The sequence below is a fragment of the Euprymna scolopes genome, chromosome 23 (genome assembly GCF_053919585.1).
Source record: "Euprymna scolopes isolate OS-2025 chromosome 23, ASM5391958v1, whole genome shotgun sequence".
Taxonomy (NCBI): Eukaryota; Metazoa; Mollusca; class Cephalopoda; order Sepiida; family Sepiolidae; genus Euprymna; species Euprymna scolopes.
The window spans coordinates 120,536,372-120,556,625 of NC_136504.1; the positions used below are offsets into that span (position 1 = coordinate 120,536,372).

General features: G+C 32.8%; 2 protein-coding genes across 2 annotated transcripts in view; both read right to left on the reverse strand.

The window, feature by feature from the left end:
- The window catches only part of LOC145245678 (uncharacterized), a 76,979-nt gene extending 69,106 nt beyond the window's left edge, over positions 1–7,873 (reverse strand). The window contains exons 1-3 of the mRNA XM_080107235.1: positions 7,733–7,873; positions 5,139–5,243; positions 1,174–1,342 (exon numbers count right to left, since the gene is read on the reverse strand). Coding sequence (XP_079963361.1) covers positions 1,174–1,342; positions 5,139–5,243; positions 7,733–7,873 — 415 coding nt within the window. The remainder of the gene's footprint in view (positions 1–1,173; positions 1,343–5,138; positions 5,244–7,732) is intronic.
- An 819-nt stretch (positions 7,874–8,692) lies between these two features.
- Positions 8,693–20,254, reverse strand: part of LOC145245679 (protein lin-12-like) — a 38,369-nt gene continuing 26,807 nt past the window's right edge. The window contains exons 8-10 of the mRNA XM_080107236.1: positions 18,632–18,748; positions 14,954–15,007; positions 8,693–8,835 (exon numbers count right to left, since the gene is read on the reverse strand). Of these exons, the coding sequence (XP_079963362.1) occupies positions 8,693–8,835; positions 14,954–15,007; positions 18,632–18,748 (314 nt within the window). The remainder of the gene's footprint in view (positions 8,836–14,953; positions 15,008–18,631; positions 18,749–20,254) is intronic.

The following is a 20,254-nucleotide window of genomic DNA, read 5'->3' on the forward strand; positions in this document are numbered from 1 at the left end:
ATGGACTAATTTCTACGTTGTATAAACTAGAACAACAACAATTACGATTAGATGTTCTTTGGTGTCTGTTGATGTATATTTTAAACTGATTTACGGGCAATTATTTAAGATTGTTTAAATCGAGTTTTTTCCTGCGGAAATACTTTTTGCCTCCTCAATTTAGTAGTTATTTTTTTAAATTGACGTAAACACTAGAATATTTTATTAAAAGTCAAATATGAGCAGGTGACGTTATAGAGAGATAAAAGGCGAATCAAATGAGGTATAGGTCCTTTATTAAGTTATATGAAATTTAGCTAAAATTTGCAGGTTTTAAAAATATTACAAGCGCGGACTTTCTGTTTGCCGGCTCTGTATATTATTAAACATTTTAATATAAAGTCTGACTTTTAAATCATATCCTCAAGCGAATATCAAACAAACTTATAATCTCGATTAATTCGAATCAATTTTCGTAAGTATTCTATGTAATTTTTAATGCAAACTGAATGCTAGTATTTATACGAATATTCAGTCGAAAAACATACGCTGTTCAAAATGTTTTTTGTTACAAAACTTATAAAAGATCATTTGTAAGATTCCTCATATAATATTAAGTCTTGTATAATAAATAATGACATACACACATTTATATTCATGTATACTTTGAAATCAAAAGTAACATCAAATATACTGATAAGAATACAAATAGAAAAATACGATATACATTCCTAAAGTAATGATTTCTATTTTTCTTCCGTCCGAATCAATCAGGGGGGAACATAGTACAAGAAAATCATGGAATCCTTTTTTGTAAGTAAAATAAAAAAAATATAATTGAAGAGCTACGAAGACGAAAGTAGTATAATTTAAACGTGCGAGATGTGCTTCAGAATTGTTCAAATAGTCACCATAATTATCAGTGCAGGAATTTAATTTAGCATCATCGAGGAATCAAATTTAGCATCTTCGCTTCAGATGAACGTCAATACAATGAGTCGAGTACTAAGTGTTTTACACTGTCAATATCTGCAATAGAGAGATTAATCTTGCAGAACATGAATGCATGCTCATAACAATGCAATTTTCAATCCACCGGAAGAAAAGTTGATAGGAGCCATTACCTTTGGAACTTTCATCGTATTTTGCTTTTTCAATTTATTTCATAAACTTAATAGAAATTAAAATACTTACCATTTTCGCAATGTCTGCCAGAAAATCCTGGATCACATTTACAACGTCTTTCCTTACGAAATCCTGTTCGAGCAATGTAACAACGTCCGTTGTTATTACAGAATTTTCGAGAACAACCTGAAATAGTCAATATATGTGATCGTGTTGATTTCACTTTTTCAATTATATTCTTAACATATTACGTAATATAAAGACATGTCATATGCAGCATAGATTACATATAAAATATACGAACACTATAAGTAGCAATGTAATAATACTATTAGAAAAAGCATTGCGTTATTAATTTTATCATGTGGATTTTAAGGATACGAATAGTATTTTTGCCACGTTTATTTCTTTCTCAACATGAAGCATATTTGGATCGAATCTAAGCTGTTATGAAAAGAAAAATATACTAATAAAATAAAACTTTTTATAATAATAATAATAATATAATACTAAAAATAATAACAATAATAATAATAATAAGAAGAAGAAGAAGAAGAAGAAAAAGAAGAAGAAGAAGAATAGTTCTGATTTGTTTCGAATCTAAGCTGTCATTAAAAGAAAAATATAGTAATTAAATAAAACTTTTTTAGTCGTACCATTGTTATAATATAATAAAAATAATAAAATAATGATAATAATAATAAAATTATAGAATAATAATAATAATAATAAAAATAATAAAATAATAATAATAAATTAATAAAATAATAATAATAATAATAATAATAATAAACATAATAATAATAATAATAATGATATAAAAATGGTAATGGTGATAGTAATAATACTAATAAAAATCACTACTACTACTACTACTACTACTAATAATAATAATAATAATATTACAGAGTTTTATTATTTTGTTTAACAGCATATTAACTGGTTTCGGGGTATTTAATGCACAATCCAGTTCTTTTGGAAGCAGATTTTAGGTTTCAAGTCATTTATATCCTCAACTATTTATTTGTAGAGGTTGGTTTGGTTGTTTTGTTTCACATCATATTAACCCTTTTGTGGTTGTTTAATGCCGAATGCAGTTATTTTTGAAATAGTATTAATGTTGCATCCAGTTATTTTGTAGAAGGTGTTTATTCCTCAAACCGTTTGTATCTTCAATCGCTGGTTTGTTGAGAGTTTATTGGTTGTTTTATAGTTGATTGTATCGTTTTTGTTCCCTTTCCGGCTAAGGTGGAAGCATTTTGCAAAGGGAGAGCAAACAGGTTACAATATTAATGTTTGGTATATTTTAATAAGGACCAGTCAGGAAGTGGGGGAGATAGAAAGAGAAACGGAAGCCAATATCTTCAGACAGCCTGATCTGAGGGGACCAGGAAAAGAAGGATAATAATAATAATAATAATAATAAAAATAATGATAAAAATAATAATAATAATGATAAAATAATAAAAATAATGATAATAATAATAATAATAATAATAATAATAATAAAATAATAATAATAATAATAAAAATAATAATAATAATGAATATGAAAATAACAATAATAATAATGATAAAATAATAATAATAATAATAATAATAATGATAATAATAATAATAATAATAATAATAATAAGAAGAAGAAGAAGAAGAAGAAGAAGAAAAGAAGAAGAAGTAGAAGAAATTCCAATTCATGACGAAATACACGCATACTTTCCGGAAATACTCACGACACTAAATGAACAGCTCATTTTAAAATTGTGGAGATCAATTCACGAAGCAGGTGTGCCAGAATCGATGAGCAAAGCCAGAAAAAACTCATTATCATGCAGCAAATATGAGTTCAACAACATTTCTATGTGTTGTGGGAACACCCACTAATTAACATAGGTGGGTGAGTGAGATATATAAAGGTATCAATCACCAATATAGGGAGAGTTCTGCAACGACCGCCAAATAGGCAAGATGCCTATGTTGCCTCCAATAAGACATGTAACACGCCACCTGCCGGAATATCTTAAACTGCAGTATATATGAAGACATGTAAATATGTATATAACTTTTCTGCCTTATATATTTATTTCCATGTTCTTGTTAATTCTTTGTGCAGACACAACACTATGAAAATAGCGTCGATTGTATTTTTAAAATAGTACTGACTTAAACGAGAAAAATAATAAGTACTAAAAATTACGCGGAACCTACTATTGTGGTACATAGCGCAACGCAAATAATAAAATCACTTTGAAGCAGACAATCTTTAATTTAGTTAATCAGTTCAGCAAATCATGACAAGCCAATATTTTGTCGTTTTCTATTAAATTAAAATGTCGTATTTTATACATATATTCCGCTGGATTTATTTTGTCAATGAAGAACCGCTTCACATCGAATTTTACACCAGTTCTTTTCTCACACTATCATAACAATGATCATTTATTATTATTACTATTATTATTATTATTATTATTATTATTATTATTATTATTATTATTATTAATCGTCCGACTAAATAAATAAAACAAACACGTGCTAAGGACTCACGTGGAACCGAGACCTAAATATTCTGTTGGTTATATGTAAATTAGCTCTAGGACGCGTGACGTCAGAAAGTTGAGCTGAATGCCATATAAGGAACAGACGCGCGACGGATAACAGTGTTAGCAGAGAGAGGAGAAAAAAGCAACAGAACGTCGCTGAAAACCGGATCGTTGAAACGTCATTTCCCTCCTCACATTACTGTGAGAACACTGTTACTATCGTTGTGAACTTCAAAACCACCAAAAGAAAAATACGAACTGTTTAAATTGTAAATATGTATAATATTGTAAAATATAATTTTATACAAAAACCAACGCAATTTTGACTTACGTCTTTAATGCATGTTTTTAAGTTACGGCTGATCGTTCTAAGTTGTCAACCGATTTGTTTCCAGGTTCAACACTGTTATGACATTTTTGACAATTGACGAGAGGCAAGGTAAGAAAAAAGTACCAGTCTAAGGTGAGATAACTCACTAGTGGTAACTCGGTGTCATGACAACCGCTTAGTAAACAGGTGAAACCACGGACGATCGACGTAATTAAAACTGCTGTGTGCCACAAGCAGGGAGTCCTACGAACTACTACGATTCCCAACCTGGAGGCCACACAAAAATACAACAGAAGACCCGCTTCACATTGAATTTAACACCAGTTCTTTTCTCACACTATCATAACAATGATATTTATTATTATTATTATTATCATTATAATTATTATTATTATCATTATTATTATTATTGTTATTATTATTATTATTATTATTATTATTATTATTATTATTATTATTATTATTATTATTCGCATTTGAACAACACGCGGCTTAATCCGCTGATTGCCGGTCAAGTCCCACCAATAATTGACGATTAACCCGGATGATCCGGATGAAATTCTGCAAGAGGACCCCGTCACGTGTATGATGTCGAACTTGTTCATGTTTCTGTCAAGCTCGGAAATCTAAACAGAATTTTAAACGGAACCATTTATTTACTTTAAGTGAGAAGCATACTTTTGTTCCGTCAGCCATGACTGGATAGACATCGAAAGTAATTTCTAATTGTATATTTCAGTCGCCCACAAAGAAAATTGAGCCTTCAAGTTACACGAAAGTATAACTTGTACAATGCCTTTTTTCCAAGTACTCTAGCCACTACTCCACGATTCCCGAGTTCGATCAAAACATTCATGAGGTCGGCAAGTAACTCTTGAAGAAAGTCAGAGGTTACATCGACCGAAACGTTGTTAAAATGACATACAAACTGGGAACCGTTGTCTTAAAAGCAAAAAATACGAATAAGCAATTCTCGTTTAAAAAATTCAGAAACGTTGTATTTTTTTGTTTATGAAACAAACAGCCCAGTCGAGTAGAAGATCGTATTTGACGTACTCATAAAGTTTAAACTGTATTATTCCATTGAATAAATTTGATGGGTTTAAGTAAATACTCTACTAACTCAGTCGTAAGAAAAGCATGAAAAAAAAGAAACTACTTACATAAGCGGCAGCGTCTTCCAATGCAGTTTTTAGTACATTTGCATCTTTTCCTTTTTCCAACCAAAAAGCAAGTGCCGCCATTTCGACAATAATTGGGAGGACAATCTAGAAAAATAATTTTAATATTTTTTCAAACACATATCATTAACGTATTATATATTATGTTGACTTTTAAGTAAAATGATTCATATTGTACAGATATAAGTATAATCATTTGATGTATTTTTCATAATATTGATGCTAGTGAATGTTTGGCCATATAATGAAATATTTGGCCATATATGTAATATAAATATACATATCTATCTATCTATCTATCTATCTATCTATCTATCTATCTATATATATATATATATATATATATATATATATATATATATATATATATGCATATAATATAAAGCTGAATGTGTGTGTCTGGTCACGAATAGGCTCCTATATGGTTGACTATTTTAAAAAACTGATTAAATATAATGATAGAAGAGGTATCGAAGCGCAAGAATTGGTATGTGTGATCCTGCAGAACGGTGGTTCGTTCAAATTGTGGGGTCTGCCTTCGCGCCTGGTCCACAAAGTATGGAAATAAAAAATGTAAAAATTAAAAACGAGCGTTTACAAGGGTTTTTATATAGATGTACATAAGAATACTTTGATAAGTATGTTTTAACTTAAATAGGGATGGTATAATAAAATTGTGGTGTCTGCGTCCTCGCTTAGTCTCCATAGAATTGAAATAGGAACAAACTTTAATAAACACATTTCATATCTATCTGCGTAAGTATACATTGATAATTATGTTTCAGTTTGAAGAAATATGTTATGATAAAATTATGGGGTGTTCGTTCGCGCCTGTCCTCAATAGTATGGAAATATGTCACAAAGTTTCACCAGGTTTTTAAAAATATGCCCACAGAATATTATAATAAGTGTTTAAGTGTGAACAGGTATGTTATAATAAATTATGGGGGTTATCTGTTTTATTTTTACTTTCATCATATTTTGCTTTGATTTGGATACCCCCTATTTCGAAGCTATCCATTTACAATCCTTTCCTTTGCATAACCTATCATACTTTTATAAACCAGAGTCCATTTTCTGTAGGCTGTTTTTAAATCCAGTCAACGACGAGTAATTTTGCTACTATGTATGTAAAATTAATTAATTAAAAATCAGTTTCAGAAGGAAAACAAACAATATAATAGACTGTAGGATGCTGTTAAACGTTCAGCATGCCAAAGAATAGATGGACTGAAACAATGATAAACATTAAAACCGAGCGGAAAGAAGAATATACAAAAAATTCTAGTTTTATTTTGGTGTCTTTATATATATAAATGGCAGTTTTCTTGAAGCATTGCTGGTAAAGGAATATATGGAAGTTTTAAAAGCAAAAAGCAATGCAGAAAGGACCGGAATCACAAGAGTAATGAAAAGAAAAACAAACAAATAAGCAAACTAACAATAGACGGGTATGTTTGAGTAGAGAAATGTTTAGCTGTTTATTCATCTATCATTCTTCACCTCATTACATAATTATTTTGCAACCAAGTTGTTTGTTTGTCCGGTGTATATAAAGTCCGTTGATTTTTAACGTTTATGAATTTCGGAGAAAATACCTCCCCTTTTCAAAGGAAAACAAAAGTATATTCAAGATAACCATCTTGAATATACTTTTTCTTTTTGAAAAAAGGAGGTATTTTTGGACCTCGGAGGCGCCAAACTCGCTCTTTGCCAGGTTGATCGTCAAATTCGCCGACTCCAATCTTTCAAAACCTTTCCCCAGGGTCTTCAAATGATGATCCCATGTGTCATTATACGCCACGATATCATCCACATACACATACACAATGGTGGTCGCTTGTGAGTTACGCATCCCGAAAGGCGTGAACTTATACTGGTATTTCACATCCAGGACCACAAATTCCGATATCTGCTTCGACCTTTCTGTTAAAGGCACTGACCAGTATCCCTTCAATGCGTCGCATTTCGTGATGAAGCGGGCTTTTCTTATCCTCAACTCTTGGTATCGGGTAGATATCCGCCACTGTCAAAGCGTGTACATTCCCATAACAGAGCAGAGCCTAGCTACTCGTCTGCTTTGACCACCAGGACACATGGAGACCCCTACGCACTTTAGCTTGGTTCAATGATTCCGTGTTGTAACATGTATTGAATTTCCTTCTGCATGGTTTCTAGTTTCCGGGGATTCAAGATGTAGGGTGTTGTTTTATTGGCTTCTCCACAGTCAGTTCCACATCGTGCTCTGCTGAACCTGTTTTCCAGGGTACATCGGAAAATAATCCGGGGTATTATTTGATAAGGACACTCAGCTCTTTTCGATGATGTTCCAGCTTTTCCTGTAAGTTGTTGGGTATCAGGGAGTTTTCAAGTTTGGCAGGCACATCTCTTCGCTTCATGATCTCCTCTGTCACTGTTTTTCAAGCTTCGGCCGACTCCGGTTACCTGACCAATAACGCACACTCATCGCCTCTCTCTTTGTATAGCTTGAACCTGTAAACATAGCATAGTTCAGTTTTCCTTCTCCGTTTTGGCGTGCTAATTTTATAATTCAAATCGTCGGCTCACTCAACAACCGTGTAGGGTCCCAGGAATCTTAGGCCGAGCGTAGTTCCCTTTCCTGGCGTGCACATCATGACTTTTTCGCCCGCGTAAAGCTCGCGGGTCTGTGTCCTTTTGTCAAATCGTCGCTTCATTTTGGCCTGTACTTTGGTCATGTGTTGTGGGCTAACTCCCTTGCAGCCTGCATTTTCTGCCTTGTCTTTCCTAAGTAATTTGGCACCTCCTCGGTTGCTTGTTAGAGGTTTATCCACTGCTCCTTCACTGTTTGTACCCGTCTTTGCACTGTGTGTCCATAAATATGTTCAGACGGGCTGTACTTCAATGACTATTGCGTCGCGTTCCTGGCTGAAAACAACACAAACGGCAACCGCTGGTCCCAATCAGTTCGTTGTTCGTTACAATGAGCCCTTAACATGCACTCCAATGTCGCATTGAATCACTCTAAAGCACCCTGGGATTGATAGGCATATGACGTGACATGTCGTATTCCGAACGGCTCCGTTATTTTCCTGAAGAGTCGCGATGTAAAGTGTGAACCTTTGTACGTTTGGATTGTTTTGGGTATTCCTATCCTCGAGAAGAAGTTGATCATGGAGTCGGCTATTTTCTTTGATGATATAGTTCTTAGCGGGATGCCCTCCAGGAATCTGGTACTCGCGTACATTATTGTGAGTATAGATTGGTTTCCCGCCCTTGTGCTGAGTAAGGATCCCACACACTCCATTATGATTCGCTCAGACGGTCCCTTCACTACCGATATTGGTTTGAGGGGTACTGGCGGTATAGCTGGGTTGGGTTTCCCAGACTCTTGGCAAACCTTACATGATTGATAAAACTTCTTGACGCTGGTTTTCATCCCTGGCCACGATAAGTACTGGATAATCTCTGATATGTTTTGCTGACCTCCAGATGGCCAGCTACTGCCGCCTTATGCGCTAAGCTCAACAACTCGTCTCTGTATGTGCTGGGAATCACTACTTGGTGGCACTCACATGACTCTTTTGTCCTTCCATATCAGCGTGATCCATCGCAGTGGTTCTCTCATCGTCTTCCCGCAGGTCACTTTTATTGTCACATATTCGCGTGCCCAGCTCGTTTCGCCCCGTGGCAACTTGTCCTTAACAATAGGGATTGTGACAATTCTGTGTCTCTTAGCACAGTTACTAGTATGCCCTCCAGTCTTCGATCCTAAATAATCCCACTGCGGTTAAATGGTCGGTAAGCTTCCATCTTCCAGCTTATTCCTACGCATATATATATATATATATATATATATATATATATATATATATATATAAGTATAATTATTTAATTATTTTATCTATTTTTAATAATATTGATGTTAGTGAATGTACCATTAATTATTTGGCCACATATTTAACATATACATACACACACATATATATATATATATATATATATATATATATATATATATATATATATAGTTGTAAATATTAGTTTTAAATATAATAAGTGGAAGTCTCTCGAGAGCTCTTTCAGCTATCATCTCATCAGGAGAAAATCGATAGCGTAAAAATAATAATATTATGTCGAAAGTAAAGAGTTCTGTGGGGGACTATTGAATGTACCAAAAATTACGGGGGCACTGAAATAAAGGTTATTAACGTTTAAAAAACGATTAACATAATGGCACAACGAGAGGGAAAAACGGGAGAAAAGATTCACAGTTCCCCAAAGAAACAATGCGTTTGATTGTTTCCGCACCGCAATAGAGACGGACTCCAAAATCTTTAAATGGTTTCTGGAGTCGAACCTCGCACCATTCAATTTTATATCTGTCGGCACAGCACGGGTTGTAAACCAAATGCTGGCCATAAACGTTCTGTTTAATTCTACAACAAAACCTACTGAATATTTCCGATATGTTGACGACACTTTTGCTGTTTTTTTCATCGCAAAGTGAAGCGTCTATATTTTTTATTAGGTTGAAGTATTTGCGTGGAGCTCTAAAGTTCACTATGGAAAGTGAGAAGGGCAATTCGCTTCCCTTCTTCGATGTTCTTGTCGAATATTCAAAGGGGGGACTTTCTCACTACAATTTATAGTAAGCTAACATTTACTGGCCTATATGTGAAATGGTTGTCTTTTGTACCAAAATCACGTACGGTCGGCTTAATTAATACTTTTGTACATAGAGACCTGATGATTTGTTCACCTAACAGATTGGACGCCGAACTCGATAAGACCAGGGAAATATTCATCAATAATAGTTATCCTGTTGACCTTATTGATGACTGTATTTTCAATAAAGTTGTGGATTTTAAATCCCCTAGAAAGTTTGGACCATTGAAATCCCTGGTTTATTTAAAATTACCGTGGATTGGGGAAAAGCGTAACAGACTTTCCAAACAGATTGGCAGAAGTATTTATGACTGTTTTTATACTTTGTCCTTGCGTTTGGTATATACTACGAGACCTGCATTTCCTTGTTTTCGCAAGGATAGTTTGCCTTACATCCAAAATAGTAATATTGTATATCAATTCAAATACCAGTGTGATGCTGGTTATGTTGGGCCAACATCCTTGCCTCTTTTGACTTGTATAAACCAGCATGTTCAATCGAAGATCAGACATTTGGTTGACAACCCGTGATGTACCGACAGATATAAAATTGAATGTGTCGAGGTGCTACATAGAGCCGATTCCAGAAACCATTTAAAGATTTTGGAGTCTGTCTCTATTGCGGTGCGGAAACCTTCTTTGTGTCGGCAGAAAGAAACATCCAACGCAGTGTTTCTCTTTGGGGAACTGTGAATCTTTTCTCCCGTCTTTTCTTCCCCTCGTTGTGCCAATATTTTAATCGGTTTTTAAACGTTAATAAACTTTATTTTAGTGTCCCCGTAATTTTTGACAAATTCAATAGTTCCCCATAGAACTCTTTACTTTCGACATAATATTATTATTTTTACGCTCGATTTTCTCCTGATGAGATGATAGCTGAAAGAGCTCTCGAGAGACTTCCGCCTATTATATTTAAAACTTTATTTAAATTCTGTACCTCTAAACACACACACACACACACACACACACACATATATATATATATATATATATATATATAGTGAGTTAATTAGACCTAGAGTCTAAAGAGCTTATTTCAATCTACTAGTAAATTTATTAATACTATTAAAAGAAAACAGTGCTCGTTTTTATGTACATATATAATAAGCTCGATAGGGATAGATATCCTAGAACTATTTTACGGCCCTGTCGGTAGGGCATTAGAATACACCGACTGCCCCCCTGCAGAGGGTAAAAGTCCCTCAATGGTGGTCCTGAATATGACCTTAAACTATATCCAGTGGTGAGGCCCCAGCTTGTGGGCTTTGGGGAGTGTTGAGCCACCCTTTTATGTCATTGCTCCCAGGTCAACTCTGACCCTGAGTGGTTGTACCTGTTAGGATCCCAACTATGGGTTAAATAGAAACCGACGCGAAAACAACAAATATATTCTATTAAAAAATTGTATTCAAAATCTTTGTATTCGGCATTAAATAACACGAAAAGGGTTGATATGCCGTAAAAAAACCAACCAACCAACCTTGAGCAATTTTGATATGGAGTTAAACGATTCATAATTTTTAATTAAAAATCAGTTTCAAAAGGAAAACAAACAAAATCAAAAGATTATACGATGCTGTTGAACGTTCAACATGCCAAAGAATAGATGGACTGAAACAATGACAAGCTTTAAAAGCGAGCGGAAGAAAATGAATATCTGCCTTACTACAAAAAATGCTAGTTTAATTTAGGTATCTTTACCCTCTCCCTCCTATTTTTGCTGATGTGGAGACTTTGTTTAAAGAAAATCTTTTATCAAAATATTGTTCAAAACATATTGTCTATTTCAATAAAAACATCGTTTCCGAAACGATCGTACAATCGCTAATTTTGTTTGTTTTCCTTTTGAAACTGATTTTTAATTCAACATTATGAATCCTTTTACACATTTTATACATATATATATATATATATATATATATATATATATACATAAAAATATACTACATCATTTAATCAAGTAAATTAATATGCGACAGTATTATTTCATGCGTAAACTTTATTATTACTTCTTTACTTCAACAGTGCTTAATACATAGGTAGAGCTTGGTAGTAAGTTTTAAAAATATATATGAAAATTAAGCTACACAGAGTAGTCCTCGTTTCATCCACGCTCAGATTCGTCAGGCTTATGTGAAGAGTTATGGTTGTCTCGTGTTTTATATACGTACATTCTATTGCGTTTTTAGTTAGCCAATAAGATTCTTAGTTTTCACCGTTCCCTTCCTAATCAGCCAATGGCCAGGCACTTAGAGGACACAGGCCCAGTTGACCGTTGATTCAGCCGTTCCTTTGTGTGTGTATTTTAAGCGGGAAGCTTATATGTCTATGATTTGATCTATTTTAAACAACGTGTAGTAAAATATTATATAGCCTTGGCTTCGTCCCCACTTCCGCATCTCGACGGTGCGTCCGCACTTGGCTGTCTCGGCCTTAGCGTAATGTATATCAAATGTATATTCATGCGGTATAAGAGCCCAGTTTCGTAGTCTGCGTTTTTTATTTCGCATTTTATCCAGGAACACCAATGGGTTCTGGTCGACGTATACCTTCGTTGGTCCTTGTGACGCATTCATTGTCACGTCAATATATTGTGCGCTTAGTAATAAGGCTCTCTTTCCTGATAGTCGAATACATCCGCTGCTTCGTTTTTACTTTCCTAAATATATTACGTACGCTCCCTAGTTACCCTCATCGCCTTGTGGCGATTCCATCCTCCCAGGCGTTTGTATATTAAAAGAATTGCTCAACATTTGCTTAATTTTGTTAAGGCTGGCTAATATTCTGTAATCCAGCAAAACCTGGTGTTCTTCTTAAATAGGTTCGTCTTGGTGCAATCACCCCCGAGAAGTTCTCGCACAGTCTGCGATAATATCCGGCCATTCCTAGGAATCTTCGTAGATTCCTCACATTTCTTGGTTCTAAATATTCCTGGATTTCTTTCACTTTGGTCTCCTTCGGGCTCACCTGCCCGTTTCCGAATATACGTCCTTAGCATCACACTTCGGCGGCGCCAAACTCTCTCCAGGGTATTCAAATAATCCTTCCATGGGTCATTATACACCACGATATCATCCACATACACATTTACTCCGTGTAGCTTTGCCAGCCAGTTATTCATCAAGCGCATTAAGGTCGCTGTTATATTGGTTTTGTAGGTTAACTTTGTTGTTAGTGTGACATTTTCATACTTCGCTAGCGAGCGTTTTCATATTTGTTTATGTTTTAGAGACTGGCGGGAAACAAGCTCAGCATCGGTGCAGACATATGGGTGTCTCGCTTTCATTACTTACTTTACCTCACTATTTATTGTTGTATATGTACATTGTTCGTGTGTCACTGTCTTTACAATATGTCTCAGGAGCGTTATGTTCTTTTGTATTGCAGGCTGTACCTTGGGTTTAAGTTGAGTAAAGCTTGGTCTGCACAACCAAGTTTACTTACCCTACAACAGTCGCTTGATAGTTACGCATCCCGAAAGGCATGAACTCATACTGATATGTCTCTTGCGGGACCACAAATGCCGTAAACCAGTCCACAATATATGGCTTCATGGCGGCCTTGAATAGATGCTGGTCGGACCTCCACGATTTGCCCTTACATAGTTTTCTCTTTATACACGGACCCCTAAATTCTCACTGACTTTTTCACCTTGTAAATGCAATTGCATGTGCATTTATTCTTTGCTAATTTAATGAATACAACAATAAATAAACACGTCAAACGTCTTCGTTAAGCATACATGTAAAAACACTACAGAATATTTTATATACCGGATTTACACCCCCCCATGTTATACATACTCATACTATATAGACACACAGTATTAAGAATATTACAAATCAGATTTTCGTAACATCGATGTTGTCGTAGATGTATGGAAAAAACTGAAAACCAGATATCTACCGATTGTATTTTTATTATGATTATATACTGAGCATATTGCTAATAATGTCAAAATACATCATATATTACGATAAGAAAATACATTTGCTGCGGTAATCGACTCTATCATTACTCGCATTTTCCTATTGCATTAATTTTTATCGAAGTCCAGAATATATGATTGACTAGTGTGTAATATAGTTCATGTTTTTTTCATGAATGTAAAAATAAAATTTGATAGATACACATTTGTTACAAGACAATATTTATCTGTTTTATTAATGTCCGACGAGGATTATCTCAGAGAAATCTTCAAAGGAAAAAATATTATAGTAGAAAGCTTTCTTGTGTTTAGGGACCTGAGCAATTGATGTGGATCAGCTTTTGTTAAGTAATGTTCGCAGGCACATAATCAGAGCGCATTCCATTAAAATATTTTCATAAAAAGGCACAAGGATAAGAGTTAATGAATGTTAGATACAATTTTATTCTTTAAGATGACAGTTCAACAAGAACGTCTTTACTTAGACTTGAAGGCTACCATACTGTAGTGGGCCGGGAAGTGCGTCAATGAAACACAGGATAACAATTTTAGGGACAAAAGTGTGTTTGTGGATTAAACGTTTAGATATAGGGGCAGCTACCGAGTAAGAAAAATTTGCAAGAATTTGATATACTTTCATATTGCTAGTAACTCTGAAGGCTGTGACTGCAAGGCGATTAAAACTTCTCTATCACGAATTCGTGTACAGAATAATGATTGGTATATAAGGAGATCTGGACGATTGCAAGAATAGGAGTTAGTTCCAGTTGAACTGCTTTTTGGAAACGTGTTGGAATGTTGTTTCATAAAGTGACTTTGTTAGAATCAAGATCCTTCAAAGGTTGTGCAATATCCCGGGTAGATATAATAGTGTCTCTTACATTTTTCTCGCTTCTAGGAAGGAATTAAGGATGGAGACGGGCTTGATTTCCAAAGATGTAGATGGATGCAACGTTCTCCACAAAAGTAATATTTTCTCGGATACTAACGAAATAGATGAGGCGACCATTTTTAAACGGCGGATTAAATCTATGCACTTACAAATAATTGGTTTTTATTCATTTCGATGTTAATCCAACGTATAGTATTTATAAAAATGGGTTAAATAGAAACCGATGTGAAAACAACAAATATATTCTATTAAAAAATTGTATTTAAAATCTTTGTATTCGGCATATATATATTTAAAAACACAAAACAAAAATAAAAGTATATAATTTACCTGGTGGTCGAGTTGTTGTTATTTCAAGATTCGTGTTAGTTGTAGTTTCAATCGCTATTTGTAAAGTAAAAGAATAAAACGATTAAGCGCACCATAATGGAAAACTACTATATATAAAAATATATAAAAAATATATAAAAAAATATAAATATACATATATATATACTGTATATATATATATATATATATATATATATATATATATATATATATATACTGTAAATATATATATATATATAAATATATATACATGCATATATATACTGTATATATATATGTATATATATATACATATATATATATATATATATATATAGTTTCAAGAGCACTAACAAATTAAAGAAAAAAATGAAAAAGTAGACCTATTATATTTTTAAGGTTTTATGAGTTCAACACAGTATTGTATTGATATATATATATATATATATATACATATACATATATACATATACGTATACACACACAAACATATATATATATATATATATATATATATATATACTATCAAAAGTACCCGTCGTTGACTGGGTTCAAAAACAGCACACAGAAAATGGACTCTGATTTATGAAAGTATGATAGGTTATGAAAGGGAAGGGTTGTAAATTTGGGTTGAATTTGGCGGTATCAAAATGAAAGCAAAATATGATGAAAGTAAAAATAAAATAAATAACCCCCATAATTTATTATACCATACCTGTTCCCACTGAAACACCTATTACAATATTCTGTGGATCTATATTAAAACACCATGTTAAACTTTGTGATATATTTCCATTCTATGGAGGTCAGGTGCGAACGAACATCCCATAATTTTATTATACCATATTTATTTAAACTGAAACAGAATTATCAAAGTATACTTACGCAGATAGATATGAAAAACCTTATTAAAGTGTGTGCCTATTTCCATTCTATGGATGCCAGATGCGAACTCAGACCCCACGATTTTATTATACCATCCTTTTTTAAGTTAAAACATACTTAGCAAAGTATTATTATGTACATCTGTATCAAAAACACTTGTAAACGTTTTTATTATTTTTTTTATTCTGCCAGATCAAACGTACCCACTCCTGTGTCTCGATACATCTTCTATCGTTATATGTAATCAGTTTTTAAATAGTCAACCATACAGGATCCTATTTGTGTCCAGACACACACACACCCACACACACACACACACACACACACACACACACACACACACACACACACACATTCAGTTTTATATTATGTGTATATATATACATATATATAAAGTCCGCATTTGTAATGTTTTCAAAAACTGCCGATTTAAGCTAAATTTAATCTAACTGTTTAAACAAACTATACCTCATTTTATTGGCCTGTTATTATTCTTTAATATTATCTAATCATATTTTACTTTTAATTAGAATATTTTAGTGTTCACGTTAATTAAAAAAAAATAACTTCAAATTGTGGAGGCAAAAAACTCAACACAATCTCAAAATTGTTATTGAAATGTAACTTTAGGAAATTAATGCAACGCAAATACAACAGTTAACTAGTTAACATTTAGGAACATAGCCTTTCTGCAATTTGACAGCAAGCAATTTTTTTCGGAATTATTTGATTAGACTATAGGAATACTGCAGGCCATGCAACTTTTCCTTAAATTTTTTCTAAGTTCTTCCAAATTTGAAATTTTATCATTGCGTAGCTGTTGCTTGATGTAACCTCATACGTTTCGATAGGATTGAACTCTGGAGAATGTGCAGGCCATTTCAAACACAGAATATCATGGTCTTCCTGGGAAGTCGTGACATTGTCAGCTGTGTGAATGGGAGCATTATCCTGCAAATTCCGACCAAAGTATGGTAGTAAATGCTCAGTCAACATATTAATGTACTTGATCGAATTAATCTGAACTGACAAGCAAGCTATAGGCCCTGCGCCATTGGTAGTAATAATGCTCCACACCAAAAGTTCACATTCACCACCTTGCATCATTGAAACTGAGCGCCCAGGATTAAATTCGTCGTCTTTCCTCCGACGGACCTACTGTCAACCATCACTGCCTAGACTATTGGACTTGCTTTCGTCGCTAAAAAGCACTTTTTACTGATATGAAGAGTCATGACCTTCATTGCATCTGACGAATCCAGATGGCACTTTCTCTTTTTTACAGAAATCATTGGCTAGCGACTTGCAACATATCATCACAAATTAAATTCTTTTATCTGTTGATGACAGTAGAAAGAGAGCACTTTTGAATAAGATATCACTGTTGTTCGATTTGGGGAGCCGTTTCAAATCTGTTTCTTAGTCTGCTGATCTTAATAACATCGTTTCCCTGCTAGAAATAACACCAGTACGACCAGATTTAGGTGCATCTTGAGCATTTCCGGTGTTTTGGTACTTTTGTACAGTCTTTCGTACCGTTTTCTCGTCACATCTCAGTCTACGGCCGATTTCTCGATTGGATAAACCAGAAAGGTGGAAATAAATGAGCTCCTGGCGATCATTAGAAGAAAGTCGTGATATATGGACTAATTTCTACGTTGTATAAACTAGAACAACAACAATTACGATTGGATGTTCTTTGGCGTCTGTTGGTGTATATTTTAAACTGATTTACGGGCGATAATTTAAGCTGGTTTAAATCGAGTTCTTGCTGCGGAAATTTTATTTGCCTCCTCAATTTAGTCGTTATTTTTTAAATTGGCGTGAACACTAGAATATTTTCATTAAAAGTCAAATATGAACAGGTGACGTTATAGATAAGTAAAAGGCGAATCAAATGAGGTATATGTCGTTTATGTAGTTATATGAAATTTAGCTTAAATTTGCAGTTTTTGAAAAAAGTTACAAGCTCGGACTTTCTGTTTGCCGGCTCTGTATATTATAAAACATTCTAATATAAAGTCTGACTTTTAAATCATATCCTCAAGCGAATATCAAACAAACTTATAATCTCGATTAATTCGAATCAATTTTTGTAAGTATGCTATGTAATTTGTAATGCAAACTGAATGCTAGTATTTATACGAAGATTCAGTCGAAAAACATACGCTGTTCAAAATGTTTTTTGTTACAAAACTTATAAAAGATCATTTGTAAGATTCCTCATATAATATTAAGTCTTGTATAATAAATAATGACATACACACATTTATATTCATGAATACTTTGAAATCAAAAGTAACATCAAATATATTGATAAAGATACAAATAGAAAAATACGATATACATTCCTAAAGTAATGATTTCTATTTTTCTTCTGTCCGAATCAATCAGGGGGGAACATAGTACAAGAAAATCATGGAATCCTTTTTTGTAAGTAAAATAAAAAAAATATAATTGAAGAGCTACGAAGACGAAAGTAGTATAATTTAAACGTGCGAGATGTGCTTCAGAATTGTTCAAATAGTCACCATAATTCTCAGTGCAGGAATTTAATTTAGCATCATCGAGGAATAAAATTTAGCATCTTCGCTTCAGATGAACGTCAATACAATGAGTCGAGTACTAAGTGTTTTACACTGTCAATATCTGCAATAGAGAGATTAATCTTGCAGAACATAAATGCATGCTCATAACAATGCAATTTTCAATCCACCGGAAGAAAAGTTGATAGGATCATTACCTTTGGAACTTTCATCGTATTTTGCTTTTTTCAATTTATTTCATAAACTTAATAGAAATTAAAATACTTACCATTTTCGCAATGTCTGCCAGAAAATCCTGGATCACATTTACAACGTCTTTCCTTACGAAATCCTGTTCGAGCAATGTAACAACGTCCGTTTTTATTACAGAATTTTCGAGAACAACCTGAAATAGTCAATATATGTGATCGTGTTGATTTCACTTTTTCAATTATATTCTTAACATATTACGTAATATAAAGACATGTCATATGCAGCATAGATTACATATAAAATATACGAACACTATAAGTAGCAATATAATAATACTATTAGAAAAAGCATTGGGTTATTAATTTTATTATGTGCATTTTAAGGATACGAATAGTATTTTTGCCACGTTTATTTCTTTCTCAACATGAAGCATATTTAGATCGAATCTAAGCTGTTATGAAAAGAAAAATATACTAATAAAATAAAACTTTTTATAATAATAATAATACTACTACTACTAAAAATAATAACAATAATAATAAGAAGAATAAGAAGAAGAAGAAGAATAGTTCTGATTTGTTTCGAATCTAAGCTGTCATTAAAAGAAAAAATATAGTAATTAAATAAAACTTTTTTAGTCGTACCATTGTTATAATATAATAAAAATAATAAAATAATGATAATAATAATAAAATTATAGAATAATAATAATAATAAAAATAATAAAATAATAATAATAAATTAATAAAATAATAATAATAATAATAATAATAATAATAATAATAATACTAATAATAATGATATAAAAATGGTAATGGTGATAGTAATAATAATAATAAAAATCACTACTACTACTACTACTACTAATAATAATAATAATAATATTACAGAGTTTTATTATTTTGTTTAACAGCATATTAACTGGTTTCGGGGTATTTAATGCACAATCCAGTTCTTTTGGAAGCAGATTTTAGGTTTCAAGTCATTTATATCCTCAACTATTTATTTGTAGAGGTTGGTTTGGTTGTTTTGTTTCACATCATATTAACCCTTTTGTGGTTGTTTAATGCCGAATGCAGTTATTTTTGAAATAGTATTAATGTTGCATCCAGTTATTTTGTAGAAGGTGTTTATTCCTCAAACCGTTTGTATCTTCAATCGCTGGTTTGTTGAGAGTTTTTTGGTTGTTTTATAGTCGATTGTATCGTTTTTGTTCCCTTTCCGGCTAAGGTGGAAGCATTTTGCAAAGGGAGAGCAAACAGGTTACAATATTAATGTTTGGTATATTTTAATAAGGACCAGTCAGGAAGTGGGGGAGATAGAAAGAGAAACGGAAGCCAATATCTTCAGACAGCCTGATCTGAGGGGACCAGGAAAAGAAGGATAATAATAATAATAATAATAATAATAATAATAATAAAAATAATGATAAAAATAATAATAATAATGATAAAATAATAAAAATAATAATAATAATAATAATAATAAAAATAATAATAATAATAATAAAAATAATAATAATAATGATAATGAAAATAACAAAAATAATAATGATAAAATAATAATAATAATAATGATAAAATAATAATAATAATAATAATAATAATAATAATAATAATAATAATAAGAAGAAGAAGAAGAAGAAGAAATTCCAATGCATGACGAAATACACGCATACTTGCCGGAAATACTCACGACA